The sequence below is a fragment of the Bos javanicus genome, chromosome 6, assembly GCF_032452875.1.
Source record: "Bos javanicus breed banteng chromosome 6, ARS-OSU_banteng_1.0, whole genome shotgun sequence".
Lineage (NCBI taxonomy): Eukaryota > Metazoa > Chordata > Mammalia > Artiodactyla > Bovidae > Bos > Bos javanicus.
Genome location: NC_083873.1, coordinates 101974675 through 102000202, shown reverse-complemented (window position 1 = coordinate 102000202; position 25528 = coordinate 101974675). Strand labels below are relative to the sequence as shown.

The 25528-nt window shown below is 37.9% G+C and overlaps 1 protein-coding gene across 9 annotated transcripts in view; it reads right to left on the bottom strand.

Annotated features, from left to right (window-relative positions):
• PTPN13 (protein tyrosine phosphatase non-receptor type 13) overlaps positions 1-25528 on the bottom strand; it is a 221784-nt gene that overhangs the window by 33331 nt on the left and 162925 nt on the right. For 4 of the 9 annotated variants that reach the window (XM_061420713.1, XM_061420712.1, XM_061420717.1 and 1 more), the window contains 17 exons: positions 22054-22143; positions 21404-21511; positions 20871-21002; positions 19405-19868; positions 18207-18338; positions 16868-16961; positions 15951-16036; positions 14874-15027; positions 13269-13483; positions 13066-13164; positions 11360-11724; positions 10412-10595; positions 8783-8941; positions 7632-7803; positions 7319-7529; positions 4833-4903; positions 2057-2118 (listed from right to left, as the gene is read on the bottom strand). In XM_061420713.1, coding sequence (XP_061276697.1) covers positions 2057-2118; positions 4833-4903; positions 7319-7529; positions 7632-7803; positions 8783-8941; positions 10412-10595; positions 11360-11724; positions 13066-13164; positions 13269-13483; positions 14874-15027; positions 15951-16036; positions 16868-16961; positions 18207-18338; positions 19405-19868; positions 20871-21002; positions 21404-21511; positions 22054-22143 — 2798 coding nt within the window. Of the gene's footprint in view, positions 1-2056; positions 2119-4832; positions 4904-7318; positions 7530-7631; positions 7804-8782; positions 8942-10411; positions 10596-11359; positions 11725-13065; positions 13165-13268; positions 13484-14873; positions 15028-15950; positions 16037-16867; positions 16962-18191; positions 18339-19404; positions 19869-20870; positions 21003-21403; positions 21512-22053; positions 22144-25528 lie in introns of all 9 variants that reach the window. The other 5 variants (XM_061420709.1, XM_061420711.1, XM_061420715.1 and 2 more) reach the window with 2 other exon arrangements.

Sequence of the window (25528 nt, the reverse complement as noted above, 5' to 3'; positions counted from 1 at the left end):
GACCACACTGGAAGAGAGACTGCCCCCAGAGGCGTAGGTTTCACGGGTTGGACTCAGGACTTGAAGGTCCCCACACAAGCTCCCGCCCTAATTACACCTGAGGAACTCAGACTATCAATAACTGTGAGGGGCCAATCTGTCAATTTCCTTTTAGATACTGGGGCAACTTACGCCGTACTTACTGAAGCCCCTGGCCCACTTTCTTCCCGATCCGCTTCCATAATGGGACTGTCTAGATGAGCCCAAAGATGGGCCTGATAATCTATGTGAGCCTACTTCTGCTGACTCTAAAAATCCAGAGTCTGCCGTTTGATCCTCAAGACAATGCCTTCCTGTCCTGGGCTCACTCCTACTCAGCATTTCACAATCAATCTAACTGCTGGGTCTGTGGAGCACGGCCTTCTTCGTCAGTGGAAGGCTTCCCATGGTGGACATCTCCACTTCAAGGAAAAGACTTTCTCCAAGTCTGCGAATACCTTCGACAACAATCATGTGTGATGCTTCTTCTTCAACTGATGACATCTAACAATCCTAAGAAGGACTGATGTAACTATGGACATAACGTGACTTTTAAACTATCTTAATTACAATAATTCTGATGGTTCTATTTTTGCTGTTTGTTTCCTGCATTTGTAACTGTGTAATTGGATTTGTTTCTAGTTTTTAAGTTACAAATGGTTGTCCAAGCTCCTACGGTGCCACCAGCCTCCTCCAACTATTACTTGGGGCCCCTGGATCAGAGACCCTCAATATGAGCGTTAGGAGAATATGTTGCCTCAACAATATAGGGACCACATCCCTAAACAGTAGGAAGTAGTTACGGAATGAAAATGACGCCTTTTCCCTTGGCAACATAATTCTCCTAAAAGAAAAGAGGGGAATGAGAGAGTCATTTCCTAGGCAGGTTGATAAGAAGTCTAGGGGTCCCCAAGGAGAGAGGGGTCTGGAATTCTCAAGGAGGAAGAAAGGACAAACTTTTTTTTTACCCTCTACATTCCTTAGGATTATGTATCCTGCCTGAGGACAGTCTCTGGATTAAACTTTCTGGCTAATCCTGTTATCTTAAAATGTAAATTATGGGAATAGGTCTATATAACAATAATGTATCCTGCCTGAGGATAGTCTCTGGATTAAACCTTCTGGCTAATCCTGTTATCTTAAAATGTAAATTATGGGAGTTGGCCTGGTGAGATCTTTACAACCTCCAGACATTCTTTTGATTCATTGGAGAGTATATAACTCCATTGCTAACACTAGCAAGCAGGTACTCTTTCTACCCCTTTCTGATGTCTATGTCAGAAGCTTTCTCTATCTCCTTTATACTTTAATAAAACTTTATTACACAAAAGCTCTGAGTGATCAAGTCTCGTCTTGGGCCCCAGATTGAATTCTTCTCCTTCAGAGGCCAAGAATCCTGGCATCTTTGCATGATTTAGCAACAACCTTTCACTTCCAATGAATATTCAGGGTTTTCTTTAGGATTGACTGGTTTGATCTCCTTGCAGTCCAAGAGACTCTCAAGAGTCTTCTCTAACACCACAATTTGAAATCATCAATTCTTTGGTGTTCAGCCTTCTATATGATCCAACTGTCACATCCATGGGCTTCTCTTGTAGCTCAGGTGGTAAAGAAATCTGCTTGTAATGTGGGAGACCTGGATTCGATCCCTGGGTTGGAAAGATCCCCTGGAGAAGGGAAAGGCTATCCACTCCAGTATTCTGGCCTGGAGAATTCCAAGGACTGTATAGTCCATGGGGTTGCAAAGAGTTTGACACGACTGAGTGACTTTCACTTTCTCACATCCATACACAATTACTGGAATAAGCACAACTTTGACACTAGGGACCTCTGTTAGCTAAGTGATGTCTCTGCTTTTTAACACACTGTCTAGGTTTGTATAGCTTTCTTTCCAAGGAGCAAGTGTCTTTTAATTTCATGGCTGCAGTTACCACCTGCAGTGATTTTGGAGCCCAAGAAAATAAAATCTGCTTACTAAGTACATGTATCTAAAATCAATACTAAAGAAGGTATCTAAAGAAGGTGGTCTTTCACTTACCTTGGAGAACGAGTTATTAGGTGTGAGTGAAGGTTTGCCACAAGGCTCCACAATGTGAGGACCTGAAGGAAGAACAGAAAGAAAAAGATGAGCCACTCAGAACCACATTAGGGATAATAGTGAAAGAACACCGACAATTTCTAAGCATGTTCTTATTTTTATTAATATACTGAGAGGTCATAACACCATGTGATTTTAAATCAACTAGATGGAATCAAATCTTAGAGGAGGGTTTATTCCACGGACAAAGTCAACTAGTTTTCTTTAAAAAAAAAAGAAAAAAAAGTTGGTATAAAAGCTCAGTTTGGTCTAAGTGTTTCTACTATTTGAAAATGAATATAGATTTTCCCAACTAAATGGGAGAGAAATTGTAGGTGCTGAACTATAGTCACCGGAAAGATAGCAGATCCTTTATCTCATTTCACAAAGACTATCGATTTAACACAGGAAAATAAGTATGGATATAACTGGAGACTATGTTTCTAAACCAAATGCTGATTTTAACTCTTAGCCTTCAGCACAAAAATTCAATACAAATATTAAAAATGAGATTGTTTTCTCTACAGTTAAAAATGTATGTATTTGAAAAAATTAGATTATTTCTAGGAGATACTTTATTAAATTGCCAGGAAAAATAATTAAACAGGGTACCAAAAATTGAACCACTCGTTCAAAGGAATCATATTGCAATGGTATGAAACAAACAGTTTATAATTTGCAACCTCTCCCCTGTCCCTGCTCTCTCGCCCTCTGTCCTCAGGCAACCACTGATCTGCTTTGGCACTACAGATTAACTTGCATTTTTGTAGAATTTTGTATAAACTGAATAATATAATATGAATTCCTTTTTGTATTATTTTGTATTATTATTATATTTGGTTTCTTTCACTCAGCATACTTATTTTGAGTTTATTTTAATTATGCTGTTGCATGTATCAACAGTCTATTCATTTTTATTGCTGAGTAATATTCTACTGTTTGAATATATTATTGGGTTGGCCAAAAAGTTCATTAGGGTTTTTCCATAGGCTGTTTATACAAATGGTTATTCATTCAACAGTTCTTGGTCATTTGAGTGGTTTCTGATTTTGGTAGTTACAAAGAAAGCTGCTAAAAAAATTTCTGGACAAGTTTTTGTCTCTGGATATATGGCTTCATTTCTCCTGAGTAAACAAAGAAGTGGAATGACTAGATCACACAGTAGGTATGTTTAAATTTTTAAGACATTGGCAAACTGCTTTCCAAAATGGTTGTACCATTTTACATATTCAGCATTGCAAGAGAATTCCTAAGGAATGATATTATATGATTTTTCAGAATTCATAAAGAAATTAGGTCAGAGAATCCCATAAAGACAGATTACTAGGCAGTTTCTACAAGGAGGGCAGGGCACAGCTACTTTCCTCAGGCTTGAAAGTTATGAACTTCTGAGTTGTCTCGGAGGTCACTAGACAAATGCTCTCCTGACTGTTGTGTGACCTAGTCTGACTCTACTGTGAACCAGAATTACCAGAGAGCAGCAGGAAGGGCCCCTAAGGCATTCAAGATAACAGAGGAGGAGAGAAACAGATGTGTTTTAGCTTTCAGAAGATAATCAAACCGTGGCTGCAGCTGTCATATTTCTCTGAGCTGTTTTGGTACTTAGATACTATTGCGCTTCCTGGGTGGCTCAGAGGATAACAAATCTGCCTGCAAAGCAAGAGACCCAGATTCGATCCCTGGGTGGGGAAGATCCCCTGGAGAACGAAATGGCAACCTACTCCAGTATTCTTGTCTGGACAATCCCATGGACAGAGGAGCCTGGTGGGCTACAGTCCATGGGGTTGCAAAAAGTTGGACACGACTGAGCTTCTGAGCATGGTGGTGGCCAAATACCCTAAAAGTTTAGCTCTATAAAGAAGTACTGGATTTACATTTCAAACACTCTAAGTTTGACCACATTCCCCTGTGCCTAACATTCTTATATGGTATGAATACTGCCAATAAAAACTACATTTACCAAGTCTGATTATGTAAATGAGAGCATGGAGTCAGACATCTTAGGTTTAAATTCTGCTTTGACTATTTATTTATCCTTTGAGCTTGGGCAAGCTATCATACTTTTCAGGGCCTTGGCTTTTGCTTCTATAAAAGGAGGATATAACAGTCTCACAGGGTTGTTGTGAGTATCTGAGCACCTGGAAGAATGCTTAGTCCAGAAAAAGCATTAAATTAATCTTAACTGCTGCCACCACTATTAATACTATAATTTCTATTACTATGCTAGATTATAAGACAGATGCTTTGTTTACTCATCGCTATACTCACAATGCCCAGAACTCTGTCTGTCACAGAAAAGAAATTCAGTAACTGCCTGAATAAATTATTATGTGACAATCATTGTAATAAGTTGACATATTATTGTATTTATGCCTCATTATAACCTTATAAGGTAGATACTTTTATAATAATCTTTTCATCTCTATGGTAGAAAACAGAGGCTTAGATATAGATCAAGTAACTTCCTAAGGTTACACGGGACCTAATGAACTCAGGTCTGTCTGGCTTTAAATCCTAGGGTCCATGCTGCTCCACTCTTTCCTATCATGCACTGAATTTTAGACAAGCTTTTATTTAAATGTCACTTTTTCACTTAGATTCTACAAAATAGTCTGTAAGGGCAATAGAACACTATATTGACAGTACCCAAACTTGCTTTTGGGAAAAGATAGTTACCTCTCCATAAGTACTTGTATCATAAAAAAAAAAAAAAAAAAAAAAACCACTGTATCCTTACCATTGGCTTTGGCTGACTTTGAAGCTGAAAGAGCAGACCCCTTGGAACTGGGAACCACTGGATGACCATCTCTGTGTTGTTTAAAATAGAAAAAGAAAGAAAACAAAATTGTAAATTATTTAAGATATTTGCTTAAGTATCCTTCAAACTATCTATTAACCATTTTGCCTCGAGTTTTATTTTGGATGGGCTTCATGGGTCCGCTTCCCTGGTGGCTCAGAGGTTAAAAAGTCTGCCTCCAATGTGGGAGACCTGGGTTCGATCCCTGGGTTGGGAAGATCCCCTGGAGAAGGAAATGGTAACCCACTCCAGTATTCTTGCCTGGAGAATCCCATGGATGGGGAAGTCTGGTAGGCTACAGTCCACAGGGTCGCAAAGAGTCAGACACGACTGAGCAACTTCACTTCACTTTCACTTTGAGGGGTCTATGTACTTTCTGATGCTGTAGACAAGATTTTATCAGTCTTCATCTATATATGCTGGAAGGAGATATTTGTGACTGAAAAAAGATTAAGAATCACTTCTTTAAATAATAAAATCACAACTGGCTAGTTTGTAGCTGGAAGCAAGATGAAGGGGAAGGTAATGGGACTACTCCAGTATTTTGGCCACCTCATGTGAAGAGCTGACTCATTGGAAAAGACTCTGATGCTGGGAGGGATTGGGGGCAGGAGGAGAAGGGGACGACAGAGGATGAGATGGCTGGATGGCATCGCTGACTCGATGGACGTGAGTCTCAGTGAACTCCGGGAGTTGGTGATGGACAGAGAGGCCTGGCATGCTGCAATTCATGGGGTTGCAAAGAGTCAGACACGACTGAGCGACTGAACTGAACTGAACTGAACTGAGCTGTATCTTTAGTGACTTCAGCAAAGACGAAAGTAGATGAAAAAAACTGATTTTAGACCTGAGGAAAGGGATGTTCTGGTGGCTCAGATGGTAAAGAATCTATCTGCAATGCGGGAGACCTGGGTTTGATCCCTGGGTTGGGAAGATCCCTTGGAGCAGGAAATGGCAACCCATTCCAGCATTCTTGCCTGGAGAATTCTGTGGACAGAGGAGCCTGGCAGGCTACAGTCAGTTCATGGGGTCACAAAGAGTTGGACACGACAGACTGACCAACACTTCCACTTTTTTTTTCAAGAGATGCTCTAGTAATCTGGAGGCAAAAAATTCTAGATCTATGGTTAGTAGAATCAGAAAAACATTTTCCCAGGTTGTCTGAACACTTCTCTCCTCCACTAATTAACATTCAGCTACATTTATGAAAATAACTGTAGGCAATCAAATTTTTAGAAATATTGAGGGAAACTGGTCAGGAATTATGTTCAAGGGGAAAAGTATACAATCGAACTTAAAGGTTCAGAAGGAGAAATAGGCTTATGATCAAATGATTTATTAACTGTTCCTATATGGTGGAATACATACTATGTAAAGTCCATCCTGCGTCACAGACACAAATGTGAATTTTTCTTTTATGTAATATAAGACTGTAATCTAAAAAGCCTGGGTTCATGTCCTTGTGGAAGGCAGAGTAATGGCTCGAAAGATGTCTGCATTATAATCCCCAGAACTTTTGAATATGTTATCTTACATGGCAAAAAGAATTTTGCAGGAGAGAGTAAATTAAAGATCTCGAGACTAAGAGATTATCCTGGATTATCTCATGATATCACAAGGGTCCTTATAAGTTAAACAGGAAGGTAGGAATGTCAGAGTCAGACAGACAGGATGACCAAGGGTGCTGTGATCACTGGCTTTAAGGATGACTGAGGGCCATGAGCCAAGAAAGATGGCCAATGTCTAAAAGGAGGAAAAGGCAAGGAGATGATTTTCTCCTTTGGAAGGGATGCAGCTCTGCTAACACTTCGATTTTTAACCCAATGAGACCGTTTTATATTTCTGGCTTCCAGAACTGTTAAGATAATTAATTTTTATTGGTTTAAGCCACTAAATTTGTAGTCATTTGGTAGCAGGAAACTAACACATACATTAAAAAAAATTATTTCCATTATTAAAGAAAGAAAGAAAAGTTGCTATTTGCATTTCTTATAATGGGAAATGGTCAGAAGGTATAGTGGATGCGAGTCTATGCCTCATTGGTTGTAGATATGAGGTTCTGGGAGGACAGACTGTGTTCCAGCTCTGGGAATCAGGTAGGACTTGCCAGGGCCAACCAATATATTCTCATTCCTTTGCCTCATCAGGACTCATCTGAATTTACGTCTAAGGCAATCGGCATACAGTCCTTGCTTGACTACTATGATCAGTGAGAACTGTCTGAAGATTGGTCTAGACAGTGTGGGATGCACATGAGTCACGAGACTGACACAGCCATTTGACCATCATGAAGGAAACACGTAATCTTTACTAATTCCCCATCCATTTAGTCTGTGAATTACTAATTCAGGAATATCTTTAAGAGAATCTAACGGCCTGAAATGCATGTGCACACACACAAAAATCCATGAATGATGGTGGAGTACCTTGTAGCTTTCAGCACCACTGAAGGAAGTGACATGTCTAATGTTCTCTTAGCTTCCTCCAGAGTCATTCCTTGTGTGCTGACTCCGTTCACATAGTGGATGACGTCTAGGAGCTGGAGATTACCCTCTGTGGCTGCGATTGACCTCGGACTGATATCACTAACATACACCACTTGATGCAGGCTGTCACGACCTCCAGATAAGGAAAAACCTTCAGGAAATAGAAAAATATTTGTTTCCTTAGGCTTAACAGTATGTACTTTTAATCTATCCAAGAAAAGTCACACTGCCCAAAGCTTGAATTTGCCATTACCCAACTCCTCTCTGTTGCACGTAAATGTGATATCAGGTAGCAAATGAGGCAGCACTGGCATCCTGGGTAATTCCAGAACTCGGCCAAGAACTAATCTGACTGTCCTGGGCGCAGCTCGGAGTAGGTTCACTGCATCTGTGTGAGTCATGTTTGTAACATCTGTGTCATTAACCTACAGAGATGAGAAAGGGCCAAAGTGGGATTACAGTTTTTGGAACACAGAAGTTGCTGACAAAATATAGTAATTTCCCTAATGTTCCATATAATCTATTTTGGCTAGTAGGAGATTCACAATGAAGAGTGGTCTCTAGGGACACTTCCCTGGTGGTCCAGTGGTTAAGAATCTGCCTTGCAATGTAGGAGACATGGGTTTGATCCCTGGTGGGGGAACTAAGATCCCACATGCCACGGGGCAATGAAATCCATGCAGTGCTACTACAGAACCTGCACACTGCAATTAGAAGAAGCCCATGTGCCACAACACGAGAAGACTGCACGCTGCACTGAGCAAAGCCCCCCATGTGCTGCAACAAAGACCCCAGTGCAGCAAAAAAAAAAAGAGAGTCTAGTCTCTAGTTTACTAATAATCTTCTTTACTGTGGAAATCATGAGCACAAAGACCAAGTAATTATAAATGAAATAATAATGCTATTACTATTGCTAATACAGATGTTATTGCTTTGCTAATATAGAAAATTTATTCTTAGAGCAATTTAAGAAACTTTCTCTTTCTGAGACTCAAGATTGCTTGTTGAAAGTCTTTCCAAACTGTGACTATATAAAGGCCTTTATTTATAAGAGGTGGAGAAGGAAAACATAAACCAAATGGAGAAATAGAGCATTATATCAACTCAACCTTCTTGGTTTTCCTTCTGCAGCACTGGCTTGATCTCTGGCCCTGCTGCAATGCTCAGTCACTTCAGTCGTGTCCGACTCTTTGCGACCCTATGGACTGTAGCCCGCCAGGCTCTTGTGTCCATGGGATTCTCCAGGCAAGAATACTGGAGTGGGTTGCCATGCCCTACTCCAGGGGGTCGTCCCCACCCAGGGATCGTGAATGTGCGTCTCCTGCATTGGCGGGTGGGTTCTTTACCACTAGCACCACCTGTCTAGCCACACTGGCACAAACACAGTCTGCTCAAATGTCTTACCTTGATGAGCCGGTCCCCAGGTCTCAGCCTCCCATCACTTTTGGCTGGATCCTGAATGACGTCGTGAACGTAACAACCAATGCTCTGATTGCCTTTGGTTACTGTGAAGCCCAGGCTTCCTTTTTCCGACTTATTTAGGGTAATCAGGAGTTCCACCTCCTAAGGAAAGAAACAGTGATTCTATTTTGCAGTACAAAGAGAAAGACAACTATTCTTTCCATTGATTAACACAGGAGAAAACTAAACCTTAAAAGGCTGCTTAACTTGCCCAAGTAAAGAAGGCAGGTATGTATGTCTAGTTCTAGACAGAAGGTACCGCTCCAACCTCTTGCCTGCCAATGCAAAATAAAAGTTGGGTTTAAATTCAACATTATGTGCTTGTCCGGAGATAGCTGACCCAGAACTTACTCAAGCTTCAATTCTTATATTTTCAGAATAAACAAAAAAACACAAAACACCCATGCCAAGAGCAACAGAAGAAAGCTTTTCTTGGGTAAAAACATGAAGTCTGGGTGATTAAATATCACAACTTGATGTATTTAGTTGTATGAAAAATTTTTATTTTAAGATTTTAACTGTGGCACAAGGGTTGCTTAGGGCTTCTAGGCGTGATGACAGATTTCTAAGGAAATCATCCAAAGATTATTTTCACTCTACTGCTGAGAATGAAATTGAAGATGTAGATGCTACACACACACACACACACACACACACAATTATAGGGAAACAAAGTGCTTGGAAAGATTAAAGTGTTTATGGGTTCTGACTAGTGATGGTTTTAATCTTTTCTAACTTTTCTATAGTAAGTATTTATTACTTAGGTAGCAAAAAAATGTATTAAAAGGGTGACTTTGAATCAGTGTTAAGGATATTATTTTTTTCAAATTCAAAAAATACTATATTTATCAAAAATTGGAACTACCAAAAAATTTAGACTTCGTAAATTTTTTTTCAAACAAATTTTTTCACCTTTTACATTTGAAATTAAAAACTCCAAGTGGTCAGACAGAATGACAGAAATGACAAAACTCAGATTCTCTTTCTTTTTCTTCAGATGATTGTGCTATCACTGTTTATGTCCAAGGGATGTTATTTCTATTAGAAATGTGACTTCCAAAGTGAATTTGTAAGTTTAGAAGTTCTAGGGTTATTAGTATAAAGGATTCCATTTAGGCACCCATAAAACAGTGTGGAAGAGAATGAAATTACGTTCAAACTTGATTAAAGAGTAAACAGGTAACTCGTCGAGTTTGGGAAATAATAGGTACTGGGCTAGGTGCTCTATATATATTATTTCATTTAATACTTACCACAATACCATGAGGTTACTAGTCCCATTTTACAGCTAAAATTGCTAAAACTCAGAAGAATTAAGTAATTCATCCATAGCATCTGCCAAATTATAGCAAGTCACTGGGAGAGTCAGGACGTGTACCCAAGTCTTTTTGTCTTTTCCCTGAATTCTTAGCAGAGAAACACGGCAGATGTGTTGTCTGTTTACTGAGCATAGATACGAGGCTGATCTAAAGGACAGCAATTTCCCTAAAGGGAAGCTGTGTATTTTACTTGAGGAACTACATTTTACTTGAGAAAATATAGAATGTTCTTTATACAAAGGAAATAACTCACCAGTTCAAAGTCTTCAAGGTGGTTTTCCAAGTCATTTTTCAAAGATGTTAAGCTTTCTTGTCTAGTTGGTTCAGAAGTGTGATGTGTATGATATTTATCCATTGCATTTATGGGAAGAGATTCTGATTGAGATTGACAGCTCTGCCCAGGAGTTACATCCAGTGGTCGAGGGGGAAGAGGGTTACTACAGAGACAAAGCAAGACTATTTTCAAACACATTGCAATGCCAATATAGTAAGTTTGTACCACAGATAGAGAATGTTTAAAAAACATTTACACCTGCTTTTTAGTGAGATCATTTTTAGTTTGATTCTGGACTATGAATTTATTTCACATCTGTTATGTGCTAATATTACTGATTTTTATTCTCTGTCGATCTCTTTAAGCTGCACAAATCAGTGAGAAAAGTTAAATAAATATATTTTTGATTCCCAGTTGTTAATTTTGGAGCTAAGGCTGAAGCTAATGTTATCAGAAGCCTAATGTGTGTTTCAACATAATAAAAAAAAAAGAAATAAAGAGCCTTTCTCTTGTAGTTATTTTGGATGACATCATAGAAAAAAAAACAAACAATAAAAAACTTGAACAAATACAGTTGGACCTGAATATACACAAAGTGAAAGAAAGTGAAAGTTGCTCAGCTGTGTCCGACTCTCTGTGACCCCATGACTGTAGCCCGCCAGGCTCCTCTGTCCATGGGGATTCTCCAGGCAAGAATACTGGAGTGGGTTGCCATGCCCTTCTCTAGGGGATCTTCCCAACCCAGGGATCAAACCCAGGTCTCCCGCATTGCAGGCGGATTCTTTACTGATGGAACCACCAGGGAAGCCCAAGAATACTGGAGTGGGTAGCCTAACCCTTTTCCACAGGATCTTCCCGACCCAGGAATTGAACCAGTGTCTCCTGCATTGCAGCTGAGCTACCAGGGAAGCCCAATATTGACAATACCTGCCCTCATGTTCTGGCTTATTAGGTACTTTCTGAGGATAGTAAAACATGGTACAAATGGGATCTTCTTGACTCCTGAGTGTGTCGTGATGACTTTGTGCCTGTGACATCATGTTACTTAGAGTCTGTTGCAAAGCTGAGCTCCAGCTCATGTTTGGTATCTTTGCTGGAGCTTTCGCTAAGTCATCTTCTCCACTCTCACTGCTGTCACTGTAACTATCTCTCCTGGATGGGGACGTGCATGGTCTTCTGTTTTTGTCAGACATCTCATTTTCATCTGAGCTGGTGCCTTGCTCCGCACACGCTGTCTGAGGAGGGTCTTTGCTGTTGTTCAGAGGTACTTGTGCTGGAGAGTGCAAGGGGGTCTGTAACAAACACATTTAAAAAGGTCAGGGTGACAACGTGTATTAACTTATATTTTCATTTAGGTGAAAATAAACAAATTAAACATCAGTACTTCCTGTTAAAATACTCAATTTCTTGATAAAAGTAATTTATGCTCATTAGAGAAAAAAAATCATATGTAAAAGTAAGAACTGTTTATATTGTACAACTTGTACTTTCATTCAGAATTAGAGTCATAGTATATATTGTACTTTGCATCTTGCTTTCAAAATTTAGGTTTCTACCATGAGTATTTTCTGAAATCCTTAAACATGCTTTGCAAATACTGCATAAACTGTATAATAATCTTATAACTGGCTACAGCTTTTTATTGGATACAGAGTTCTTTCTAGCTTTTTACTATTAATAGAAATCTAGAACTTCTTTGTATGTAGGTTTTCATCTGAGTTTCTCATTATTTCGTTGCAATTTTCTGTAATAGAAGTATAATTTTCTATATTTAGAACATAAGATGTTTTTAAAGGCCTTGTTAAATATTTCCAGATTGCTTTCCAGAAAGATTGTATCAACATATATATTCAAGAACTGAGAGAATTTCTCAGTTCTTCCTATCTGATGACCAAAACCAATGTCGTCTCTTAAAATGCTAATGACAATGACCTTTCAGAAACGTTAGTTCCCTGTTAATGTCTTTATAATACTCCCTCCTTCTCCCCAGTATAAGGGTTAAAGTTTCTGGGGCCAGACACTCCTGTCTTTGATACTCAGTGATCACGTTCATTGGTAATGGAACACTATTTTAAGTAGATAGGACAAAGGCTTTCAATTAGATTATTATTCACTTATGTGTGGGTTCCTAACTACTAGTATGCAATTTATAAATAACCATCAAAATAGATTTTGGGTCTTTTAGCTATTCCGTCATACAAGAGAGTGAAATGGACAAATGAATTGCCTACTCTGATTTCCAGTATTAAAAATTAAGGCCCCCCAAAAATCTTAAATAATTCTCATTTTCATCTAAACTAGCTCAGAAGGAGGATTATATTTTAAAATTTGATTCAATGAAGAAATGGACAAAAGGTTATTGTAACCAATATTTTACATCTTTTTCTACTTATGTTTGGCAAATAAATTCCCCAAATCCTAGAATCAGAAGGGAGAGAAGAGAAAGTGAATTACTTTATATTATAAACATTGAATACACTCGCAGGTTATGTGACCCATGTAAGATAATACTCCCAGCTAAAGAATTAACTAGGATGAAACCCAGGAGATCAATCAACGATGAAACCACTACAACTGAGTTAATCACTCGTTGACATTCTATAATAGTGTAAAGTACTTTTCCTCAGTCTCACCGAAAGAGCAGGGTCAATTTCTGGTAGCACCCCAGGTGGAGGTCTACAGAGGAGCAAGGATACTTCTGGAGACGTTCCCCTGAGAGCGGATATGACCTCCTGGGGGAACCATGAATGAGAAATGAAGACACGTTAAACCATTTCATTCCGAAAGACCGATCTGCCTCATTAAAAATGCTGTACTCCACAGGCTGGGGGCTCACCTGTTGAGACAATCCTTTCAAAGAGGCTCCATTCACTTTTAAGATAACATCTCCCACATCAATTTGTCCACTTTCTGCAGCCGGCTGTCCAGGAAAGAGCTTTTTAACCCTTACTATGCTGGTGTTCATTTGCTCGGGTATAACATTATCCTCTCGAGAAAAACTGAATCCTAGGCCTGAGCTATTTTTCAGCAATTTCACCTCAAATGTATTCTCTGGAAAAAAAGGTATCAAAAAATGTGAATATTCTTAACAGCCTCTCTCTATGCATGTATAAACATATACAGTTTTGAATACATTATTAAAAAGCCCATTTCCACCATGCTCACAGCTTTATATGCACTTATTGCACCCTTATTCTATACTCAAATCCCACTTCACAATCTGTTATTAAGAAAATTTAACTTCTTGAACTGAGCTGCATGAACTAATAGGCTGCCTGATCAGAAAAGTGGGTTCTGAAAAAAAGATTCTAAAAAGGAAACTATGTCTTAATTCCATGTTTTATAAACTGCAGAATGACAGAGAAAAAGAGGGAAAAATCCAAGAAAGGAGACAGTGAAAGAAATTCAGACATAAATGGGACAGATATGGTAAGAAGAACAAAACAAATAACAGAGAAGGGTTATGGGGAAGTGGATAGGTGACTTAATATTTAGGTGAGATATAATTTAATTCAGTAAAACTGTAATGCATGATGATAAAATTCTCATCAACAGAAGAAATTAAAAGAATAATAATCAGGAAAGCATGAAGAAATATATTTAAAGACATAGTAACAGAAGAAATAATGGAAGAACAGAAGACAGTAGGATTAAGTGGACATGCTAATCTTATTTTCATAATCAGGAAAGATGATATAGGTTGGGCTAATATTTTCTCCTTATTTTGGGGACTAATTCAGAATTGATGAAAGTTGTATAAGCAAAGAAAAATCTAAAATAAAGACAAAACAATGCTTATGTACCACCACCACCATTTATAAAGTAAAGGACATTTATACCCATCAAAAGGAAGACAGATAAACTCAGAATGAAGAGTACTTCTGTATTATGACTACATTTAACCTTATGAAAAACTCACTACATTAGTCTTGATTTCCTTTTTTCATTGCGAGTTAGTGGCATGTCCAATTTTACTACCAGTTAGCTGGAAACGTTTGTAAGGAAAACAAGTATCTGGGAACTGTTAGTGAATTTCTATCAGAGTTAGCTTCACAAGTTCGTAAAATCAAACGGATATATAGAAAACATAAGAGTCAAGGTTTCATATGGGTTTGAAGTCATTCTCAGCAGTTATTTATATTTATTTTTTTCTCTTACAAATTTTAGTTTGAATTTTACAACTATTTTAGGCACCATTAAATGACCATAATTTGTTTTGTGCCTGATTTCATTAGTCAAAGCCTTTCAGACTTCAAGAACTACAACTACGCGTGGTTCCCCCCGCCCTCCCCAAATTCAGTACAGTGCTGCATCAGGTTCTTATTTATACTTGACAAGAATCAAGAGACTCAGGATGAATTATGATCCGACATGTAAAAATCAAATTTTGAATAATCCAGGAATAAGTTTAAGGTGAGATGACAGCCTCCCAAGGTCTGACCTTCGGTAACAAAGCTGTAGTCTTTGACATGAGTCATTTTCGTCATCATTTTTTCTGGGGCTTGACCTTGGGTGTCTGGATCAGAGACCGTACACTGGAGGACATGTTCTTTGGATGCTGGAGACTGTCCTTTTTCTAACAACAGATGAACCACCTGTATAAATAGAAGAGTGCCTTATTAACTAAGAAGAAGGTTACATAAGAAAGCAAATAAATTTTCAGGACTTTGTACAGTTGGTGGTATAAAATCATTTAAAGTAACTCTCTGGTCTACCAAAACACAAGTAGAGGGAGGAAAAAACAGACAAAAGCAAGGGACTAAAAATGTCAAAATCAAGTTTTTTTATTATTTTCTGTATAAAGAAGATAAATGATTAGAAAGAAAAAAATTCTATTATAAAAATAATATAAACACATTTTAGAAAAGTCAGATACTAAAATAAAATCAGATAGCCATTGGGAAGCTGCTGTATGGGCACAGGGAGCTTAACCCAGAGCTTTGTGACAACCTAGAGGGGTGGGATGGGGTGGGAGGTGGAAGGGAGGTTCAGCAGGGAGGGGACACATGCATACTTGTGACTGATTCATGATGTTGTATGGCAGAAGCCAACATAATACTGTAAAGCAATTATCCTCCAATTAAAGATGGAAAAAAAATCATTATTATCTTAATAATATAAATACCATTAGAAGTAATTTGTAAACTCCCTGACTTATAAATGTATTAGAACAATGTGAATTATCCTTTGGGTTGAAGGATACCTGGAAGTGAAAACCATTAGGTATTTGTAGATGTTTACGGAAAAAAAATGTTAAGGCAATCTCTCCCCTTCCTCCTGGCAGATCTCTGGTGATATCAGGGCTAAATGTGATATATAAAGCCTGCTTCCACAATAAAAATCCTCGTCATAATCCTTGCCTCCCAATTTGGAAGGAAAAAAATACAAGCATGTTTATTTACATTAATCAGGCTTTGTTTCCTGACTAATAAATTTGGAGATCTCAGTGAAACTGGTATTATTCACACATTATTATGTTCTGAGATATCTAGAAAAGGCTGGTATAATGATCTCTTACCTGTCCTGTATTTCTCAGTGTTTCCACAGCTTGCTTGTGGGTAGCCCCTTCTAGACTAACTCCATTGACAGCGAGGACACGATCACCTATAAATTAGGCAGTAATGATGAAAGAAGCAAGTCATAAAATAAGGATTCTACATGTTCTTTAATACCTTAAGGTCTTGTTTTATAGTAATTTGCTCGAGGAGAGACTCAGACAAATTCTGGACAAAAGTCTGTCACAGAGTTTCTTTAACATGTACTTAATTCCTTTCTCTATTCTACAGCTAATCTTAGGTATATTTTCAAATTGGATATTATATATACTATAAAATCAATTTTAATTGTGAAAAAAATGACACACAGAGCTACAAACGCAGAGAGATGGGAGGTAACTAACCTAGTTAGTTCTTATTAGAAATGCAAATGTCATTGTTTTTACAAGGGCACTACCCCTTTCCAATTCTCTGGAAATTTGCTTCTTAAAAAGTACAAAGCATGAACTAAAACAAGATATTTTCTGATACTATTTAGAGGATGGACTTTCCTGGTAGCTCAGATGGTAAAGAATCTGCCTGCAGTGCCTGAGACCTGGGTTTGATCCCGGGGTTAGGGAGATCCCTTAGGGAGGCCAAGGCAACCCACTTCAGTATTCTGGCCTGAAGAATCCCACGGACAGAGAAGCCTGGTGGGTTATAGTCCATGGGGTTGCCAAGAGTCAGAAACGACTGAGTGACTAAGCACAGCACAGAGGATAAGCTGGAAATAAGAGTCTTTGGAATCATATCAAGGAGCTTTTTCATGTTGTAATCTTAAAATAATATGTTCTTATTTTATATTATGAATAATTTGAAGGTCTTCATCAACTTTCCAATTTCTTCTTTATTTGTTGACATGATAATCCTTATGTAATTCCCATACCCACAAACACTCTACCTTTGTGAATTCTGCCATCAGACTCTGCTGCTCCCTTGGGAATAACGGCTTTCACATAAATGCCACCATGTCTGACACTGGTATTCACACCTCCCTAAGTGGAAAAAGACAAATAATGTTTTGTCACATGAAAAATGTTGCACTCCATCTTTCAGGTCTGAGACCTAGAAAGCATTCCATTCATCAGCCAAAGCAGCAGCATCACATTAGCACATGCAATTACTTCAATACCCAAGAATATTTCTAGTAAGTTTTCCAAATGCAAAAGCAGCTACGTTTTAGAAACATTCTTTATTCAGAAAATAATGACATGCCAGATCTTTGCCTGGATGAGGGGGTGCTCTTCCTTTCAGAAGTCTATACCACGCATTAGGCACAAATGGCAAGCAAAATCCAGCCATGAAATATTAGGGTGAGAATATAACTGTTAGAAATAAACAGCATATGGAGTAATACACTTCAGATCATATTTGCTAATCTGAAAATAAATCTCATGAGTCAATGGAAAATTTTCTTTTCACTTTAAAAGGTTTTGGCATAGAAGTTGTGCTACAGAGTAGATGAGATCTACTGAGTAGATGCTCCATCTCTTGTGGATATTCAGCTTTTATTTCCCTTCACAGTAGGAAGATAATAAAATTCTAAAGAAGTTACGGACAAGATAAAAAGGGTTACAGTATTGAGGACTGATAGAAAATCAGGTTTTCTTTTGGATCTCTATATGTTAAGAGTGTTATTTCTACCTTATTTCTAAATGGCTTTTCCTAACAAACAACATCCTTCAAATATAAATGATAATATTATACTTTAGGGTATAGTACATTAATAGAATTCTAAAGCAGTTTCATCAAATAGCCTATGCTCATATTTTAACTTCTTTAGAAGTATTACACATATTTTTGGGAACTTCTAATATTAAGCTACTAATCATATTTACATGCCAAGATGTATTATGAAGTGAAGGGTATATAAATATATATTAGACTTTAATTATTTATGATGTAGGTTAAAATTATTCCATGCTGATGTAGAAGCTGCCAAATATATACAAGACATACTTCTCAATTTTATATTTTTCAAGTCTTGTATTCAGATTAAACAAGTATGAAATCTCTGGGGGAAAACAGCATTTGTCTACTTTCTTTTAAACCACAGGAAAAAGTGACTAGAAAACATAAGTTTTTTAAAAAAAAGTCTTAAGATGTAATTCAATTTAAAGTTTTGCAAATATTTGACAAGTTTCCTTTTTGAAGCAAAATAATTCAAGTAATAAATTGGCATATGATAGGCTGCTGGAAATGGAGAAGAGAAAACATTTGAAAACCTTGTCGAACAGTACCGTGACACTTATCCCCAAGCTGTTATCATTTTTAGCCAGTTCAACCTCAAAGATATCTCCAGGTTTAGGAGGTGATGAAGGAAAAGTTTTAAAATTCATTTTGTTGGATGTATTCATGGAGGAGGAAGATTCCTTAACAAAGAAAAACAAACAAAAGCATTTCTTGTTAGAATCAAACAGAATTATTAATGGAAGATCTTTATCTTTTTGAAAAATTAAGAAAAAGCAAGATATTAAAGGATAGAGTAGACTCAAAAATGATGAAGGCTGGAAAAGATCTTAAGGATCATCTAATCCAAGGCCTTCAGAGTTTAAAACTGAGGAAATTGAGATCTAGAGCCTAGAGGGCTTGCTTCAGGTAAAAAGATATGACTGAGGGAAGCCCAGAATCCAATTCAAACCTTGGCTTTTACATAATCCTTATCCAGTGCTTTTTATACACTCAAACTTAGGAAGCATTTCTATTTCCTTTAAAAAAAAAATCCATATATATCATGTAGTAGCTTTTAACTTGGGCCTTTAAGATGAGTAGGCCTCAAGTTTATTTTGCTAATGTTTAAATCCAATATAAACATAGGCACAACAGCTAAGCCTAATCTATAAGGACAGAACTCTCTCAAGAGGAATGCTGGAGACATTAACGAGGAATGTTTCTCAATGAACAAAGGGCTTAAGGTTCTTTTCTGAATCCACTTGTGAAAATGGGTCTAAATTATATCATGTCTAATATTTCTAGGAAATGGTCAATTTTCTATGTTATTGTTCTTATTATCATACATTCAGAACTTCAGAGTAATTTAGGCTGTTAATAGTAAAGTCACCTGTCCATTATATGAATTACTTAGGAACAATTTTTTCAGCTATTAAGTTCTCTTATTAATATAAATATTAAGTATGCAAGAGAGAAACAATTTATAGAAAACAATCATAATCTGGTTATTCATTCCTTTGTGTAATCACGTAGCAAGTTCCCAGAATAATAGCCATTTTGGAATTAGTATTCAAAGCTGCTAATTTCTCTGAAAGTTAGTATCAAATGCAGTAGCAGTTAGTAGCGTTATACATAAACGATTTCTCCTTTCCAGAATAATGTACTCTGTTCATAGTAGATTATTCTGCTCTATAATACATTTGCTGTTGTTTGTTTTGTTAAGTGGGGGGAAAAAAAATAAAAACCAAAATTCAAATTAAATGGTGCCTTTTTTGGTATGTGATGATCCTGACTGCTGGAATAAGTGGCTTCATCCATGTCTGAATCTCCACGGTCAGAGTAATCTGGTGCATCAGAAATGCCTGTATTTTTAGCTTTGCTTCGGTTACTATCAGTAGAAGTCCACTTTTTCTCGGTGGCTTTGGATATCACAGATGGGGAAGGGCTGCCACGCTGTGAGTCCTGCCAGCTGCGGTCAGCTGCATGGCTGGCAAAGAACCCGTTGACCTGGCTCTGTGACAAGCTGGCACTCTCAGTCCTGGAATCTTGAGAGCTCAGGCTGCCCTCCCGCAGGCCCCCAGACAGCCCAAACGAGCTCTCTGAGATGTGCCTCGGGGTGCCCCGTGGCCAGCAGTGGTCCTCAGAAGAATTTACAGTGCCGTCTTGCAGGGGGGAAGGCTTTTTCATGTAGTTTTTCGTGCCGTTGGCCATGTGCACAGGAGTAGAAGGCACTGCAAAGTCAAAATCAGCCCGTGAGGATGACAGGTTAGTGACACACGCCTGGGCTCACACCCATGCACAATGTTCCCTGGTAGCTGCTGCGAGGATTTTACGCAGGATAACATGTGCACAACACCTGACTGGGGCTTGGAACCATGACAAGGTCCCAACAAACACTGAAGATGCTTTCTGTTTCCTTTGCCTCTTCTTTTGGTCATTCTTTGGGCAACTTCTATGGGAATGTGTACCTGCCTCACCTGAACTCCTCATTTCCATTCCCCAAGACCTGTTTCAAGTAAGTCCTCTGTGAAGACTTTCTTAATTCCCTATCCAGAGATAATTTGAATCTCCAAAGATCTTTGTTGAATGGTTATTTATATACTTGTTTTATATTGTCTTAACAAACTGCATGTTTTAGACTCCAAGTAATTATCAAAGAAGGTAATTCCATCCTCCTTACATATATAGTTCTTTTTAAAAGCCACTTAGGAAAGCTTTCCTAAGACGAAAATCACAGGTGACATGTGTAAAAGAATTATAGATACTACATGTATGTGGAATCTAGAAAAATGGTACAAAAATATGGTCTTTTACATATGTAAGTCTTTTATATTTCTGGTATGTTGGCATCCTTTCCCTTTTATAAACAGGTTCAAGACAGGACTTCATAGATAACTGTTATATAACTATATTAATTGGGCAATGATTAAGAATTTTATTTCTAATTTGGCCTAAGATGTGATAGAACACACCAAGTACTTGGAATTTACTCAAGTGATACTGATTTTGCACAACAAATAATTTTTATGCACGTAAAGAGGAATGAGACAGGAAATCTTGGAAGTGATGAATGAAAGACTTGTACTGATGCATAAAATTAAAGCAATCAGAACTACACATATTAGATTTCCAGAAAGGAAATAAAAGTTTAAATCTAATTTATGTGTCAAGGTACTGAAATTTTTGTGGGAACTGGAACAGAATCCACAGCTCAGAGACGTCCACAGTGTTACCTTTGGATAGCTTTTCTTTTGGCTGAGAGATAACCAGGGTCACATCTTCAGGTGCATTTTGCAAAATTTCAACTGCGGCATGGTGGCTGACCCCCTCCAGACTGACACTATTCACAGATATCAAACGGTCTCCTGTAAAAACAGACAACCCAGTGTCTTCTACAGCTAAGAGAAATTCAGGCTAAATCTTAGAAATGTTACCTCCCCCTCATCATTTTTGTTTTCCCCAACTTCTACTTTTGCCATCTGTGCAAATTCACTGTCAGTAAGTACTTTAAAGTGAAAGTGTTAGTTGGCCAGTTGTGTGTCTGACTCTTCGCGACCCCATGGACTGTAGCCTGCCAGGCTCCACTGTTCATGGAATTCTCCAGGGAAGAATACTGGAGTGGGTAGCCATTCCCGTCTCCAGGGGATATTCCCAACCCAAGGATCGAACCTGGATCTCCCATATTGCAGGCAGCTTTACCATCTGAGCCACTAGGGAAGCCCAGTAAATACTTAGGAAATTCCCTAAATTCCCTAAAAATAAATACCTGGCTTTAAGCATCCATCCAAGTCAGCTGGTCCTCCAGGAGTAACTGAACTAATAAATACACCTAGATCCAGTCTTCCCATCTTTTCTCCACCAATAATTTGAAATCCTGTGAATCAGCACATTAAAATAAAATCTTCATGGGGAGGGGCAAGATACAGATTAGGAGACTAAAAGGTATAAACTACTATGCATAAAATAAATAAGCTACAAGAATATATTACATAGCACAGGAACATAGCCAATATTTTATAATAACTATAAATGGAATATAACCTTTAAAAATTGTGAATCCCTATACTGTACACCTGAAACATGGCATTATAAATCAACTGTTTCAATAAAAAAAAAGTAAAAATGAAAATATCTCATGACACTGGTGCTTTCAAGGACTAATGATGAGTCTGTTTGACACATAGAAGTGTACAGACTCATACTGAATATGACTTAATAGGTAACACATGTGAGACGGGACTCAAATTTGGTGGAAACATTGCTTGTATGCATTTCATCTTTGGCATTTCCTGACTGGGCAAGTGGGAGAAGGGGACTCAGGTGGGGACAAGTGGGCTGGTTCCTCAATGCCCATGTTATGCAATCGACCTTTTCTCTTTGAATTCTCACAGACCTTGAAGAATCTCAGTGACTTACCTAAGCCATACTGTGCATCTTTTTTCAGGTTAACCAGAGTGATCTCCCTTTCTGGTGAAGATGCTATGCTCCATCTTTTGTGTAGCACATCTATGGGGAAATTGTAAGATACAATTAACATAACATGGTTAGGCATTGAGACTGTCTGCTTGTTCCAATTTAAACAATAAAGCTCACTATTAGATTGCTCAGTCACTTTAAAATCATATTTTAAATAATATGCTATTATCTATCTGCTGATAATGAGTTATAGTTTACCAAATAATTATGTTATTCCTTTATTCCTTATAAATGGTTCCCTGTGAAATCAGTATATTTCAGTTACAAACGCATAAATAGATCTCAAGAAATTTAATGATTTGAGCAAGTTTACTCAGTCTTCCCTGGTGGCTCAGATGGTAAAGCGCTGCCTGCAATGCGGGAGACCTGGGTTCGATCCCTGGGTTGGGAAGATCCCCTGGAGAAGGAAATGGCAACCCACTCCAGTACTCTTGCCTAGAAAATTCCATGGACCGAGGAGCCTGGTAGGCTAGTCCATGGGGTCACAAAGAGTCAGACACGACTAAGCGACTTCATTTTCACTTTCACTCAGTTAGTACATTTAAGAAACGAACCATAAACTTAGGTTGTTACACTCTATGTCTTTCTGTCACATCATAGCTGACCTCCTGAATTTGACAATGTTCAATATGTAAATCTTCTACTAATAAGTGGCTGATATTTCTACTTGTATGAGTAAAACATTCATGGTGAATTCTAAGGTTTATGAAGAGACAGGATTAATTCTTTTAAATCTGACTAACGACTTGGCTGGCACATTTATATTCTCAAAGGGCTTCAATTTATTTCTTATTTTATTTATGGAACAATCTCAGGAGGTAGGCAAAGAGATTTTTAGTCACTTTTTAGCAGATGAGGAATAATAGTTCATGACTTGCTCAAGATTATAGCGGGCATCACTGCCCAGCAAAACACCTTGCTGCTGCTGCTGCTAAGTCGCTTCAGTCGTGTCCGACTCTGTGCGACCCCAGAGACGGCAGCCCACCAGGCTCCACCGTCCCTGGGATTCTCCAGGCAAGAATACTGGAGTGGGTTGCCATTTCTTTCTCCAGTGCACGAAAGTGAAAAGTGAAAGTGAAGTCACTCAGTCGTGTCCAACTCTTCGTGACCCCGTGGACTGCAGCCTACCAGGCTCCTCCATCCACGGGATTTTCCAGGCAAGAGTACTGGAGTGGGGTGCCAGTGCCTTCTCCAGCAAAACACCTTAGGCACTTGATAAATGCTAAATACACTGAGTGAATGTTGGCATCCAAACTAAAATTTACTTTTTCTTATTTCCACTTCTTTTTTTTTTTTTAGCAAGTGGGTCACTGAAAAGTATCTCCTAAATTAAACCAATAAATATGCCACTTAATTGTCATATTATTAAAATTACTTCATTTAGTTAGCAATCAGAGCATGTGAAAACACAGAAATATACACACACACTTCTTGTCATGAGTTAAAATGTGTTCCTCCACCCTTTCCACAAATAAATGTGCTGAACCAATAACTCCTAGTACCGCAGAATTCATAATCATATTTAGAGACAGGTTTTTAAAAAGATAATTAAGTTAAAATGAGGTGTTTAGGGTGGCCTAATCCAATATGACTTCTTCCTTATAAAGAGGGGGGCTTCCCTGGTGGCTCAGATGGTAAAGCGCCTGCCTGCAATGAGGGAGACCTGGGTTCGATCCCTGGGTCGGGAAGATCCCCTGGAGAAGGAAATGGCAACCCACTTCCAGTACTCTTGCCTGGAAAACTCCATGGACGGAGGAACCTGGTGGGCTACAGTCCATAGGGTCGCAAAGAGTTGGACACAACTGAGCGACTTCTCTTTATATAGAGGGAATGTAGATATAGACATGTGTGCATGGAGGGAAAATCACGTGAAGACAGAAGAAGACCTCCATCTACAAAGCCAAGGAGTGGTCTCAAGAGATCAATGCTGCTGACACTTTGATCTCAGACTTCTAACTTCCAGAACTGTGAGAACAAACCTATGTTGTTTAAGCCTCCCAATCTGTGGGACCGAGTTATGGCAGCTCGAGTAAATTAGTACATTTCTTAACATCAACTGTAATTTAATAGTTGACACTTGTCTGTGTGTGAGGAGGTGGCAGTGGCAGCAAATGAGTTCAACACATTCAGAAAGATATCTGTTTAAATCTGCAAATTTATCTCTAAATAGTTTTTAGGCATATTGAAACTTTTTGAAAATTAGAGGTTATCCACCAACATATGACTACCCATGGATTTCAAAATGCATTATTACGTTATTAATAATAACATGTTACACAACATGTACGAATGCTTAAACGATGCAAATGTGATAGTTCATATTCTAGCAATAAACCTCTTTAATTTCAGAAAACCACCACCACCAGATGCTCTCTGAAGTGAATTAACCTTGTCGCTTAAGCACCAAGTACCAGTGCAAGCTTGATAGCTCCCTATAGTATACGTGTCTCTACTGTGTTGTTTCTTTTTGACAAAAACTTAGTTATAAACTCAGCTATAATCAACAGAAGTTGTAGTAGTTCAATATTTCTAACTAATGAGATATCAAAAAAAAAAGGAAAAAGATCACTGGACAATCATATGAAGAGCCTTATATATTTAGTTTACACAAGTAAAGTTCATGAATTATTGTCTAAATTAATATTATCTAAGTGGCTGATATGCTGCTGCTGCTAAGTCGCTTCAGTCGTGTCAGACTCTACTTTCATCCTAAAATAGATGATTAACTCTAATTTTCAGTTAGAGTTAAATAAAAAAAAATACAACAGAATGAAACTGATAAAATGAAACAAATAAGGGATGAAGTCATGTTAGGTATTAAATGTAAACTTTTATCACCATTGTGAAGACAGAGTCCATTTCCTTTACGCAGAGTGTTTCTGCCTTTGATTATAAAAGTGATCAATATTCTGAATGTTTTTAAGGAGTATCTGCTACAAGTCAAAGGTATTGATTCAAAGAATAAAAATGCCATTTCTCTATTTTCATTTCCAACAATATGTACTTACAAGATTGGTTATTTATGCTACTTATTTTAAAAAATATGTGTGTGCATGTATATAAAACATTTCCTAGGTAAACAATATTGGGATATATGTACATACACACACTAATTATGCAATTTTTTTGGTATTTATTTCTCTAACTAGAAGCAACAGATTAGGCTCTTGAATATAGATTCAAGGATTCATCAATGAGATTTGAATATTCATTTATTCAGTTATACTTTCACCTTTCAAATACTGTGTTGGCCAAAAAGTTCGTTTGGGGTTTTCCATAACATCTTAACAGAAAAACCTGAGTGAACTTTTTGGCTAACCCAACAGTTGCTGAATAATATTCCTATGAAAGTCACTCATTAGGCAACCGGCGAAAATAAAAAGAGATAATATGAAAAAGTGACAATCCATATGAA